This window comes from Astatotilapia calliptera, chromosome 8 (assembly GCF_900246225.1).
Source record: "Astatotilapia calliptera chromosome 8, fAstCal1.2, whole genome shotgun sequence".
Classification (NCBI taxonomy): Eukaryota; Metazoa; Chordata; class Actinopteri; order Cichliformes; family Cichlidae; genus Astatotilapia; species Astatotilapia calliptera.
In genome coordinates this window covers 10563601-10577682 of record NC_039309.1, presented here as the reverse complement: position 1 = coordinate 10577682, position 14082 = coordinate 10563601, and the positions used below count along the sequence as shown (strand labels likewise).

At 44.2% G+C, this 14082-nt stretch overlaps 1 protein-coding gene across 7 annotated transcripts in view; it reads right to left on the bottom strand.

Annotated features, from left to right (window-relative positions):
• Positions 1 to 14082, bottom strand: part of ctbp2l (C-terminal binding protein 2, like) — a 95775-nt gene that overhangs the window by 21970 nt on the left and 59723 nt on the right. Inside the window, exon 1 of one of the 7 annotated variants that reach the window (XM_026178447.1) lies at positions 7485 to 7633. The exons of the other annotated variants lie outside the window; for them this stretch is intronic. Within the exon in view, the coding sequence (XP_026034232.1) occupies positions 7485 to 7506 (22 nt within the window). The 5' untranslated portion in view covers positions 7507 to 7633. Of the gene's footprint in view, positions 1 to 7484; positions 7634 to 14082 lie in introns of those variants that run through there. 7 annotated transcript variants of the gene reach the window in all.

Sequence of the window (14082 nt, the reverse complement as noted above, 5' to 3'; positions counted from 1 at the left end):
TTCATACAATGTTAACAAGTGAGGAGCATCAATATTCATGCTTCCCTCAGATGCTGGCCTGTGGACGGAGAAACTTTAGAAGAAGCAAAACTGCTCCTTGCTAAGAAACAGCATCGCAACACTGCACAGGTCACCATATTCACCCCGACAACAAGATCCCCTGCGGATGTTTCCCTGTGACTTCACGACATCACGTTTCTTATCTAGGTTTGCTGCTAAGATCTGTATCGGGATGCTCATGCATGACCTCACTCTGTGCACGCACTAGTGTATGCATAGCTCTCAAAGTTATCCTGAAGATTACAATGACGCCATGCGATAAGGAGCAGGGTGGAGAAAGGGAAAGGAGAGCAAAGGTGGAGGAGGTCTCATTAGGGCAGTGCTCTTTGGGATTACAGCACACAGCATTGGGACCGATATAGGTGAGATAAGGAGATTTAAGATGAGATGTGTGTGTGCACAAACAAGTTAAAATGCACAGTGAGAAAAACAACAGGTGGGAGGGGAGGAGGGGGAAAGAAAAAGAGGAGCGATTCAGAGAAGAGTGAAATTAAAATGTAAAACAAGGAAGCATAAAAACAGACTAAACACTGCCTGTTAGCTTAAAGAGCTCCCAGGAGACTTATCAGGGGAGAAGGAGGCTGAAAGGAGAAGGAGCACATAAACGACAGCAGAGACGCAGAGAAAGCCCAGCTGACAGAAAGCGAGCAGTCCAGCAGTGTAGCCTCTTAGGGCAGGGGGGGAGGATTGTAGCGAAGATGTCGTCTCCGTGCGCCTTCCGCCTGTTGTCATGGTGATCACTTAACAGGCTTTGGCTGCCAGTTTTAATGCACTTTATTTTTGGCACCGCCGGCATCTGCGCCATGAGTTGGGGTCGGAGGCGCAAACGGCCGTATCCACCCCACTCTTGCGGTGCAAAGGGCGGAGGAGATGTTTTCTCCCCTGACATACAGACAGCCGCCTCCTCCCCTCTCCCTCCGCCTCCTCATCTCAAGCCTTCCATCAAACGCCTCCGTTGCTTCCTACCTCCTTATCAGGCTCCCTGTTCAAGACAGCTGACATGACGGTGGGAAAGGTGAGGCTTACCAGCTTGGCTGTCGCATCTGTATGTGACAGCTTGTTGAATATTAATAGAGGCAGCTGGTAAAGACTGGGCAGCAGTGGTCAAAAACATCAACACCAAACTGGCGAGGGTGTGTCAGAAACACTCCACGAATGGTGGTTGATCGATCGAGTGAAACAAATGACTGGATTGTTTGTAATGTCATTGTAAACTGAACACGTCTGGGTTTTGGACTGTTGAAAGTTATGTAAGAGGCCAGTAATAAGTCATTTCCAAATACTTTGGCTTATTTTTCTTCCCAAAAATCACACAAACTCTATTCAAGCTTATTCTATTCAAGATTTTCTTACATGTCCACTAGAGGGCAGAAGAAAACATCTCACAACTATCAATAAAAGTTGTTAACAAATAGTCTATCATAGGTGGCAACATTAGGATTCAGCAGATGTATTTAGTTGCTGATGAGCTTTTATTCTTGCTCAGAGTCAAGGTGCAAATGTGCACTAAAGTAAAAACAATAACCTAAAACAGGCTAAAAACTAAATGCCACTTGTTACTTGTCACTGATTCAGAGATATGAAGAAAAATACTGATTATGGCTTCTCCCTGCTTCATCCTACCAGTGTGTACTTGTATCTAACAATTATTGGCGCACAGTGTGTGTGCACGTTAGAGAAGCTGTAGATGAAGCAGTAGGAGAGAGGAGTGGTTGACAGGCTGTGTGAAACCCTTAGGCAGAAGTTAGATAGGCTGAACTCCATGAATCATCCACCGGGTTCCTCTGACCTTTCAGTCTCTTACTCAGTCTCTTAATCTCCCTCTTGTCGACTTCTTCCTCTGCTACATTTTAAAGTATCGTTGGCACTGTTGTATTTTCGCAGATCTCTCCCTGTATGATAGCATCTTCTGACAGCTCCTCTTTGCTGCCGATGTCTAGCCCTGAGTGACTGTTTGCTCACTGCGCATCTCATTTTCTTTTTCTCCCTTTTCACATAAATTCCTCCCCGACCTCTGCTATCATTCCTCAGCTGTCTTTCAGTAATCACTGCCCCTCCTTTCTCTGTCATTCTTTCACCTCAACTGTCATTTCTTTTCCTCCATTTTCTATTCCGACCCTCAATTCCAGTTGGTCTGTCTGTCTATAAGCCGAAGCGCGCATGTCCTCCTGTGTGACAGATTGATTCTTACACTGTTGATTTTGATGGAGAGGATATGATATATTCAGGCAGGGAAAGCAGGGAGGTGACAGGCAACACTCCCTCTGTGTTAAATTGACAGCAAGTACATCAAACCAGTCTCAACCGGAACCGCTGGGTTTGTCAGCTGCACAACACCACAACACCCGTTTCTGATAGGTGATGCGTTCATGACACCTTTCTCACCACCTCTTTTCTCCGTGGTGATACTCAACAGCATCCCTGTGCTCTGTGCATCTATAACAAGTCTGTACCAATCTAAATTAAGTAGAATATAGAATTGTGTGTGTTTAGATGTGTTCATACATCTGACAATTTAAAGCTTCATATTTAAGTCACAATAATGGATGGGGAGTAATAGTCTCGTAACCAGGCAACAACGCCCGGGGCTAGAAAATGAGGGCAACGCAGAAGTGCCTGAAAGTATCCACTTCCTCGAGTGTCCACTCGAGGCTGGCTTCAAAAGCGCTAATAAACTCTCGTGTTAAAATAAACATGTTCACAGGCTGTTTCAAAAGACAGTTTTCACGTCAATAGTTAATTTTCTCCTTCGTAACATCCTTGATATGAGGGTTTCTGTTTCGCCATCTTGGTTGCAAAAAATGGATGTGATGAGGAGGGACGGGTCTGGCACCCATTAGCTACCGACGTGGGATTGACAAGATGATAGCCAATGTGGTTTCATGACATTTTGAAATGTGACATGAAAAAGATGTTCAAAATAGGAATAATTTTTTACTCAATCTACAGGTATCGCCACCTGGTGGCGGCAGTTTGTAAAGGGTCTCTTTTTACTGCCTGAGTGGTGCCTTACGGGGTATTTTTCATGTAACCTTCTTATTTTTCAGTTAATGTACATTTGAAAGTACATTCAAGAAGTCTGGTCCTGAGAATTCATAATGGGATTTCATCAACCAATGAGGGATGGAATGGAGTGACTATCATTTATATACAAACTATGCAAATAGTCGGGGTTTAAAAAACTTAACATCGATCTAAAGGCTTTTTGGCTTGCAAATTATGGGTGAAAAGGTAGTAAAAATCCCCTCTAAAGTGCCATAAACTAGAATAATTTTGTGCTTTGAAGCCACCAGCAGTTTTCTCAAGATTACGATTTACTGTCAACCTCCAATTTATCTTTTATCTCAGCATGAATTTAACTCTTTGGAACAAGACAATCTCAGTGAGAGGCACTGCAAGCCTTGGAAACAAGCTTTAACCTCCACTGTGACAAGCACTCTCTAAGCTCACTTGTTTTAACAGCTGTGCAACACCTTTTCAGAGGCAACAGGCAGGAGTAAAACAGCATTTTCAGCAGGTCTACCATGTTCTCTGCAGGTTTACGTCCTGGCGCCTTGGCAAACGCGGCCGCTGGCCACCTGACTGCAAACAGCCAGAGGATTTGAACTGAAGCATGAGCACAGACTTTCATACGGTGCACCAAATCTCAACAAATGTGTTAAGTGAAGGGCAGGGGATTGTGGAGTATTGGAGGTAATGTCAGAGCCGCAGGAGGCAGAGTGCTCTTAATTTCACTCACTCCTCCATTAATTAATCTCCCTCATTTCCTTTCCTCCTAGTTCTTGCGTCCTCTGCTTGCCGCTTAACTGTTGCCAGGCTGCAAATGCATGCGCGTGAGATGTTTAGGGATGAATTAATTTTCTTTGAGGGGGGCAGCTGCTGTTGTGGGTTTACCTGCCAAAGGAAATAATGCATGTGATGCATGTTCACACGCATACACACCTCCTGCTGTGGTGTAATATGTGTAATGATAGATTTGGGGCTGTAACTAATGATTTTCTTCATTGGTGATTAATTATTTGATTTTCTTCAACTATTTAATTAATTGCAAATCTTCGACATGTCAAAAATTAGCGACATAAGTGACATTTTCTTATTTAATTTAACCACTAATCTAAAAACATTTAATTTACAGCCTGATAGATACGACACTGTTCTGTACAGGTATCCATGGTTTATCTGCTGGTTATATTATTCAATTAAATACCTCTGCTTTGTGATTACTATACTTTTGGAATGAAACTAACACACAAACACATCTAAAATAATTCTCCCTGCTAAAAGCACAGACATATTTATCATGAGGGCTCCAAGACGCTGAAAGACGAGCCTTGAAATGATTTTTTTTAAAGACATCCATGGCTGCTAGATATTATGTTACTAAAGTCTTTTTAATTCCCTGTAATAAAATGTGGGGGCTCAGTTAGCGGTCTAAAAACAGAACATTTTTCTCAATTAGATTGCACACCAGTTGTGGAAAATGAGAACTGGGTCACAATGGAAATTATTTTGGAAATCTAGGCCTCCAGTAAAAAAGCTTAAAACCACTTGATGTAGATTACCAAACTTCATAAGATCAGTGTTTTTCCTCTTTCTTTTTTTCCAGTAATCTTACTCAGTATTTAAATCTGTATTTAAATTCTAATCATTCCTTTAGACAAATACAACCCTAACTCAGTCCGGGCTGGAGGCTGCGGTTTCTGAGCCAGAAACACTTAGTCAGAGTCTGGCAGCAGGAAGTAGCAGAGCGGCGTACCGGGAGATGAGGCCAGTGTTTCCATTATGTGGTGAAGGGAGCTAGGAGTCTTATCCTACCACTGGCCTCTGCTGCTGGTGCTATGTTGCCTCCAGTGAGGGGAAGGGGGACTAGAGGGGCAACGGGGAAATGAGAAATTAAAATCAAGAGAAGAGCAGAGAAACAGAAGTCACTTTAGTGCTAATGAGAGACAAGCCCTCCGCCATACTATAATCATCTTCTGCCACAGGTTACCTAGCAACCCCAAGCTGCTGTTTGCAGGTGGCTCCATCTCAACAACAAGGTTGGGTGGGGGTTGCTGCTGACCGCTAACTGTTACAGCCATTTACTGTGCCACCCTGAGCTAACACATGACCCATATACTTTCCCTGCTAAGCCCAAAAGGAGCAGGCTGCGTGTGAGAGGTGGGGCATGTCGATGGTGGCGAGAGAAGGGTTATAAAATGGTCACGTAACGCCTGCTTTACATGCGCGCTTTGATATTAGAGATTAGATGAAACTTTATTAATCCCTCGGGTGGGTTCCTCCGGGAAATTCAGTTCCAAACCATATGAACATGTGGTTTCATTTGGACTTTCCCAGGCTGGCAAAATAGTTGACAATCTACCTTTACGTTTAGCGGAAACAGTTGCCGTTTAAATAATTTAAACACTCTAAAGAAAATATGGAGGCATTTTGACAAGGATTTCGTTTTGATTTAAATTCAAATTACAATCAAATCATTGCTGATTTTCTTGGCAAAAACGATTCTACAAATCATTCAGGTCACATGCGCCACACAATAAATCAAGACTGAATGCCTTTTTTGGCTATTATAAAAGAAACATGTCACTCGCAGTGGATTGCTTCAGCTGTTCTTAATTAAAGATAATTCTCCCAGAAACTTGCCAAAAAGGCCAAACAAAAGCTTACTGCTGTAGTAAATCTCACGTCCTCACTGCAAATTGGCATCTCTACTGTGAGTTAGGGAAAAAATGAAAAAGTTTTAGACAACTCTGAGAAGAAAGTTGAATCTTTTTTTTTTTTTTTATATTAGTGGAACAATCTTGTCACGATTGTCTCTCAGGTTTGACGTTCCGGTTAAAATTTTCATGCAAATCATATTAATAATTTACTGATTCCCTACATAACCTGACTTTAGTCACAACCCCGCTGCTTGCATTTCCTAACAGTACATGCCAAATCACCCACAGAGTGCAAAACAGCATCAACCAAAATAGAGGCCTACAGTGGTGCACACACTATGTAGGCCAACTTTATGTTACAAATGTTTTACAGGCACCGAGAGGCCAGCATGTATACCCTATACCTGACTATAAATACTACTTTTCTTTTTGATAAATCTTATAGTTATGGCTGGATCAGGTGATGCTTACCCCTCAGTTACACTGTAATAGACCTAGGCTGCTGAGTGCTTCCTATGATGAACTGAGCCTTTCTTCTTCACTCACCTCTTTTCACTTTTATACCACTCTGCATTTATACAAGCAACTGAGGTGATCTGCTAGAAACCAAAGCAACTAAAAGGAGGTTGCAGTTGCAGCCAGTTGGGCAATACACATTTTTCCCTCATGACTGATAGTTAAGGTGGGCAATTCTTGAGCAATGTGATGTCACATGAGAAAACTCTACAGAGGAAAGCCAGAGCACATAGGATGGTCTGCTGTGTACCAGATGCACTTTAATTGGTAACAAATTAATTAGGAAGAAGATTCTAAACCACATTCATGTTCAACAAAAGGCCTTCAAACCACATTTCCATGCTGTAAATGTTCTTGTAGAGGAAAAGGTTGCAAAGGCAAAGTGAGATTTTTATGAAAACGTTGACATGAGGGTCGATAGTATGTAACTGGGAGGTAATGAATGGGACAGCAAACCTTGGTGAACAGCCAGGAGGTTGCTGCGAGGTAAAGGAGAAGCTTGCTGTGCACAGGTTACAGTGCTGTTAGGTCAAACAACACTTTGTGTTCCTCACTTAAGTTTCCCTCCATTTCACATGGCGCTTGTACGAGGTCATTGCATGAGTTGTAGTAGTTGAAGAGAGCGGGTGTGGAGGGCGGGCATAAGCACCCTTTGTTGGCAGCCTCCTCCCTGCCCTTCCCTCCCTTCACTTCCCCAAAAGTAGCACACAAAGGCCACTTGTCCTCCGCTGCCAGTGCCCCACCCCTGTCACCACCCGGCTGCCCGCCACACCAATCCATCCCCTGCCAAGAAAATGAGCGCACGGCTGTTTTAAATGGTACCCTCTGTGTGCACTGGCGGGCCGGAGCTCGCACTCCACTGCGGGACAAAAGCGAGTGTCAACAGCATCCATGGCAGAACCACGCCGGACCTCCCATTACCTCCCCTTCCTCTCTCTTTTTCCCGCTCTTTTATTCTTCGGCGTTGCCCTGAGCTACAAAGTGCAACTCTGAGCCCAAGACTGCAGAGGCAGCAAAAACCTAGTAAGCCCAGTTCAGCAGCACAAGTAACAGACCCCGAAATGACTACTCCTTACCGGGCACGCAATGCATCCACACACATACACACACACTCTAAAACACTGCTCCCCTCCTCTCCTCTTACCCATACTCCCTCTACCCCTCCCCATTCACCTACTTCCCTCCCACCTCCCACATGCCAGACTTTATTAGACATCCAGAAGAGAAAACAGGAAACATGCTGCTTGCCTGGAAAATGTTGTCTCCACATTATTCGTTTTTAAAGGCTATGCATCACAGCGAAAGCAGGAGATGACTGAGGCGAGTAGGGAGTGGAAAAAACAAAAAACACAAAAAAAGGAAAGTGAAGGACCCTCTGCAATCATCCATGGAGGGTACCCCCCCCCCCTCCACTTCTTCCTCTTCTCCTCCTCCTCCACTCCTCTAACCCCCCTCCCCCTTCCCCTGGAGTTGCTCCTCTCGGTCTGGCCCTGTTGGTGAGGGGAAGGGGTCTCTGCGGTGCGGGCTCTCACTAAGCCCCTGGCTGCATCATCTTTAGTCCATGCCTTTGAGGGCAGGGAGAAAAGCACCATACACCCGCGGCGTCCTTATATGCACGCTTACTCACACACGCTGAGGTCAGAGCTGATGATCGGATGGTAGCAGGACGGAGAAAGACGGGGGCAGGAGCTTTTGTCCTTTTCTCTTTTCCTTTTTTAAATCTCCCAGGAAGAAAAGGCTGCTGCGGTCGGGGAACGCAGTAGCTGGAAACTCTCTCGCTGCTTCCTCTGCTGTCAGCTGCGCAACATTTATTCGCTTTGCGTGTCTCTCTATCGCTCTCTCTCCTTAGCTTTTTTTCTCCTGCCTTTGTCTTAGCAGATAATAAACCAGAAGCTGCAGAAAAAAAGACCTTGCATCGGGGAAAAGAGAGGAAAAAAAAAAAGATCTGTCTAAATCAGACGTGCCAGCTTGGACATACAGAGCTGGACTCTCTGGGCTTGCACAATTTACGGCTGTGTTCAGTTCACTTCACAGGATCCACACGCATAACACACTCAAGCACAATTCCTCCTCCCTTTTTTCCCTCCTCCTGCCTCTCCACTTTTTTATGTTTTATTTCTGATCTGGACTCCATGGTGTTTTGAGAATGCCTGCCCCTTTTCCCCCCCCTCACACGCACAGACACACACACTGGTTTGCTCCCAGCCTAAGCCTCACCTCCCTTTCCCTGCTGATTATTTGGTTTCCTTTTCTTCTTTTCTACTTTCATCTAGACCTTCTCCCCACTCCCCACCAAAAATACTGAACATGCACACAAACTCACTCCACCCTGATATTTTGGGGGCTTACTGGAAAAACATTGGGGAAGTGACATACACACTCATACCGCCTACCTCCCTTTGAAAATGCACACACACACACACACACACACACACACACACACACACACACACACACACACACAAACTGCAAGAACAATGCAACATTCAAGCCACTCCAGCAACAACATTACAGCTGTAGACTTTGCTGTTCTTCACACCATCAGGGAAGTCATCAGAGCCAAGCGTGTTAAGTTCACAGTTTGGTCCCTGTAGGGGAGAGCTGACAGATCGCCTTGCTGAATGACTGTGAGGATGAGTGGCTGTAAACACCCTGTTTGGAATAACAAAGCAATCGGAGCCTCCCTGCTACTCGCCAGAGCACGGCGACGAACATACAAATAAACACACGTGCACGCACACCGTCAGCTGCGTGACAAGCGTGACCAATACAGCAAGAGTCCGGCACGGTCACGCGCCAGAACTGATCATCACTCACAGTGAAAGCAGAAAGGTGAAACAGCACAAGCAGTGTCCATCTAAGTGTAAAGCTACTTCTCTTTTTTTGTCTGTGTGTAGGACCATGATGTATATCCGCTTAAAGTGTGTGTGCTTGCTCAGGTAATTATTGGGGCTGTTGTATCTCAGCTGCAAGAGCCCAACAAGCGGAGACATGACCTGTCATCCGAGCTACAGTCTGCAGCAATGACACATCTGAGAGAGTTTGACCATCAAAGGCAGTAGCAACCCACTTCCTGCCAGCCGGCCAGACATGCTCACACTCCTTATAAAGTGTGGGGATATGGCTGCCCCTCTGATCTTTCTCTCTTTAATAATATTAAAAAAGCTGGGGTGGGGGTTGTCTGTCTGACAGCAGTATATTAACACAAGAATATCACAGAATCCCAGAAGATGCAGGCATTCTGTGAGGGGGGTATTTTAAGAATAACACCCCAAGACAGAATGCTAATAATTGCATTGAGCTCCCCTGGTTTTTAGTGAATGAAAACGTGGATGAATTTACATTCATTCTCGCAAAGGTCAAAAATTCTCATTCGATTTTTCTGTGCAGAAAATTTTGGGTTAAAGCAGGGAAGATGCAGCTGCACAGAAGCAATAGGCTATGCATGGGGAACCACTGGCCCAGTTCAAAGAAAGCGAGATGTGCTCCAGCACTCGTCCAAAAGCTGACGAGCATGTAACGACATGCTTATTTGGAAGAGGCGAGTGAAGACTAGTGACGACAGATTGGCACTGCAGCATCCCATCCCTGCTCCCCACACCATTTCAGTTTTGCTGCCCAAAATGTATTTAATTGAAATTCTGACCAAAAAAAACCTTAGCGCTGAATTTCTGAAATATTCAGTGCGATAAAAATCTTAAAGTCAGATTTAATCAATTCCATTTGAAATCCAATTTTTTTAATGTCTACCGATCTTTATTTTAGCCTTTCATTTTTCTCTTCACTTTACACATAGTAAACACAGTCTTTGTGTAAACATAAGTGATCAACCTACTCTCAGGTGCTTTGAGTTGCACAAGGATGTAAATCTGGGTTTTTATATTAGCTGCCTCTTTAAAAAATTAGTGTGGCTTTCTACGGAAAAAAAAAAAGAAATCTGTTAAATTTTAAATCAACCACACTTACAAGAAAAGCAATAGTGCTGCTTTTCCTGGGATGCATAATAATACTTGAGGTTTTCAGTCTACACTCCTTCCTGCTGCATGGTTTCTCTGAGCGCCAACCTTTAGCATAGTAAGACATCAAGGGCAGCGTTCACGCTCTGGAAGACCCAACAAATGTTCCAAGCCTTCTTACAGTCCATGAGAGGGAGCCTTCTTCTTTAACCAGCCTAATTATACTGTGTGCGCCCTTTTAATGTAAGCGCTAGAACTTGGCTTCTGAGAGCACAGTGGATGTAGAGGCCCGTTAAATCCCCCTAAAGCAGTTAAAGGGATTTTAAGAAAGTAAGTGGTAGAGCGAGCCAACCTGCCGCTTGGAGACGAGGCTTGAGCTGACCACATTATGACCAGAGGTTCAGGGGTTCATTTCAGATGCTGGACTTGGGTCAAAAAGAGGTTCAGCTCCACAGCAGTTAAACCCCAGAGAATATCACCAGACAGCTTTTACAGTACGTTTTTCTTGCTTTGATTTTTTTCTCCTTTTTAAGAGCTAAGTGTTGGTGTTCTATTTTTTATTTTAGTTTTAGTGGTATCAAGAGTTTGTGCATTCTTTAATGCAATTTTTTTCTAGCACAATGTAAGACCATGATTTTCTCCTGTACTGTACTTCTACTTATGCTTGATCTGCTCAAAAAATGTCCGCAGACTTTACGGAACAGTTTTCCCAATGAATACTGCTGGCTTCCACAGAGTGCTGAGCATCACAAATTTAATTTACCATACCAGTGGGGTGAAGAGATTTATTTCAAAATCTGTACTAATATAGCCACGAGTATCCCAAAAACACTGTGACTTTTAAGTTTACAAATTGCATATCTTGATTCTCGCTGGAATGCAATGTTAATGAAGCAGACAAGACCTTTTTTTCTTTTCATTTCAGCTACAGGTTCAACTACAACTACAAGCTCTGCAGGTAATTACAGTCACTGTGCACATTCGTGAGTTCAGATGTAGCCAATTCATTCCAATAATCAGAAAATCCACCTAAAAAAAAGATCTAATAAGCAAGAGAATCTATTAGTTACACAAACAGTGGAAGAAGAAATCTTCTGGGGACCAGTGGAGGAATGCAATCGTTATTATAAAATACCTCCAAATCACAATATTCAATATGTTTCCAAAATGAACATCTGGAACAGCTTTGTGGCCAAGGTAACTGCAATAGTAGGGAAAGGTGTTCTTCATGGAGTAAGGAAGACACACAAATGAGAACTCACATGTGTAGGCTACAACAGCACTACATTCTGATTGATTCTACCTATAGAATAAATGACTGCTAGGCTGTTATAGTCTAACAAGTGGCAACATTGTATGCAGTTTTGTCCCGAAACATGAAAAACTATGCGAATTTTTTGTGTCATTACTTTTTCACTTGGAAAGACTCAGTGAAATTAAGGCTGAAGGCAGTTTTGTGAAAGTAAAAGTTTTATTATAAAGCCCTGCTTGACTTAAATAACAAGAGGACAAAAGGAAAAAAAAAAGAATTACGGGTTGCAAGATTTTTGGTGCAGCGGGAATTGTGTGACTTTTTCTAGTTGGGCAGTCTTTGAGTTCCTCCAGCAAGAACAGCGTGCCTTGGCAATTAATATGTTCTGATAACACATTCAAAATAAATTAGCACAAGCGAATAAAATGCTCTTCCTTCTAGCATACACTCTCAGTGCATCAGGAATGTTTTTGGCAGTAAACTGACTACTGCAAACCTCAGCAGACTCCACTTCCCAAAATTGTAAATCTGAAAAACTAAGCCCTACAAACATGGCTTAAAAAAAAGTCCACACCTTTCCATTGCTAACTTTACACTGCATGTCTTTAGTAAATCCCAACATGTTTTTTTATTCCAGAAATGAGCTGGCACTGCCACAAACCTTTAGTAAATCTGTCCCTTATGAACGCATTGTCTGCTTGAATTTATTATGTGGGGGAAAAAGACCAAAGCAAACAAACTAAGTCTTCCGTTCAGACCAATAAAACAATTTCAACCCTCATTCACAGGGAATCAGCAATGCAAAATAACTTTAGCCAAAGATCATGTTTGTTCACTTCACAACTTAAAATGAGAGCTGAAACCTCTGATCCCACCCAACCAAAATATCAGGATGATCGTAAAGCCAGTCACCATGCAACATCAATATATGGGTGATCTTTAGCGGTCTGGACATTCTTCAGAGGGAGGGAAAGAGGGCAGTATTAGTTTAATTTTTGGTGATGCAAGTCTAATTTCACTGCAGTGAATATTTATTTAGGAGGCCCAGGTTTATCCACTGGGAGGCACCTGCCGTGACAGTGGCAGCCAGGGTAAATAACCCCCCAGGCATGTATGCAGACACACAGATACCCACAAGACCCCCCACCCCCTCACCGGCGGTCCAGATAACAACCCTGAGTCAACACTGCCTCTTCGCCTTTGTTTTCTCTGCCTCCCTTCCTCTCTTCCCCTCCCACGTTCAAGTCCCTGCGGAACTGCAAGGACCGGGGCTGAAAAGATGCAGGGATGAGGGACAGAGATAGTGAAAGAGAGAGCAAAGGCAGAGAGAGAGTGTATGTGTGAGAGAGAAGGGCTAAATTACAGCATGGGAATGCAAATGAGTGTATTTTATTTGGGGGGAGCCAACGAGGGCAAGCAGGCTTTATTTTCCAGGCAGGAACAGCCCCCCCGTGGCCTGTGGATCAGTTGCAGCAACGGCTAAGAGAAGAAAAACGAACATTCTCACTCTGTCTCTTTACTTGGGGAGGAATAAAAGAAGAAATACAACAAATACAAAACCCACAACTCTCAGAGGCTGGTGCAGTCATAAAATAAAATGATATTTTTCTATGCTCTCACGCCACCTCCTCTTCCCATCCCTCCTCAGCTCACTCCTTCCTGCACCTCCTCCACCCAAAGCACAGACACTAAAGTTGCTGAAATATAGGCACGCAGCCTGACCAAACACACCACTGCCACCACCGCCACCTCCCCCATCTGGAAAAACAGAGTGAGAAAAGTGAGCGTGTGCAAGAGCGATGAGGATGGAGGAAGCAGGCTGAGCCAGCAGCAGGTGGTCTCCAGATGTGGTGGCTCTGGGGACAGGCCACTCTAGCGCCGTTAAGGGCGACTCAGAGCTCCATCCTTCCCCTTTTTCCTTCCATCGCTCCTCCTCCCCTTTCAGTGACAGGAGCCATCTGGCCTGGCAGAGAGAGTGGAGCACAAAGTCCCAACCCTCCCAAGTGTGGCCCCTGTGTGCCACTCAACGGAGTGCACGAGTAAATAAAATGCATGCACATACGTGCACAAAATACCTCCTGCCTACCTCACCCCAACCCCCAAAAGCTGTCACATGGCTATTAACCCATCGAAGCTGCAGCCCAGCTGTGCTCCATTACGATAAATACACTGGGGTCATGGGGGTCCTGTCAACCAGGAGTCAGCCATCAGATACTATGAGGTGTCCACTTACAGCCTTTTAAAGCTCACTTTGCTAAAGAGTTACAGCCATTTTCATCATCATAGCCCCCCCCCGCTTCATCGCACTACACCCTCTGAAAAGAAACTCCCACCCACCTACTCATCCACCTCCCTCTACCATGGCAAATGATATTTTACACTTCCTGTGGCAGCACAGACCTCTTCCCCACAAAATATAATACCCTGAAACCTACTGTAACCGGAGTTCGCATTTTGGGCGCACAATTTGACACCTGGAAAACCTGACACCTTAAAGCCACAACGACGTTCCCACGCAACTTGTACGCCGTCACAATTGATGCATTTCACTCAAGCTAAAACACAATTACCCAGAGGTAACGGCGTGTTCCCAAATATGAGTTTAAAGCAAAAAAAAAAAAAAAAAGAGGCTTTCCTG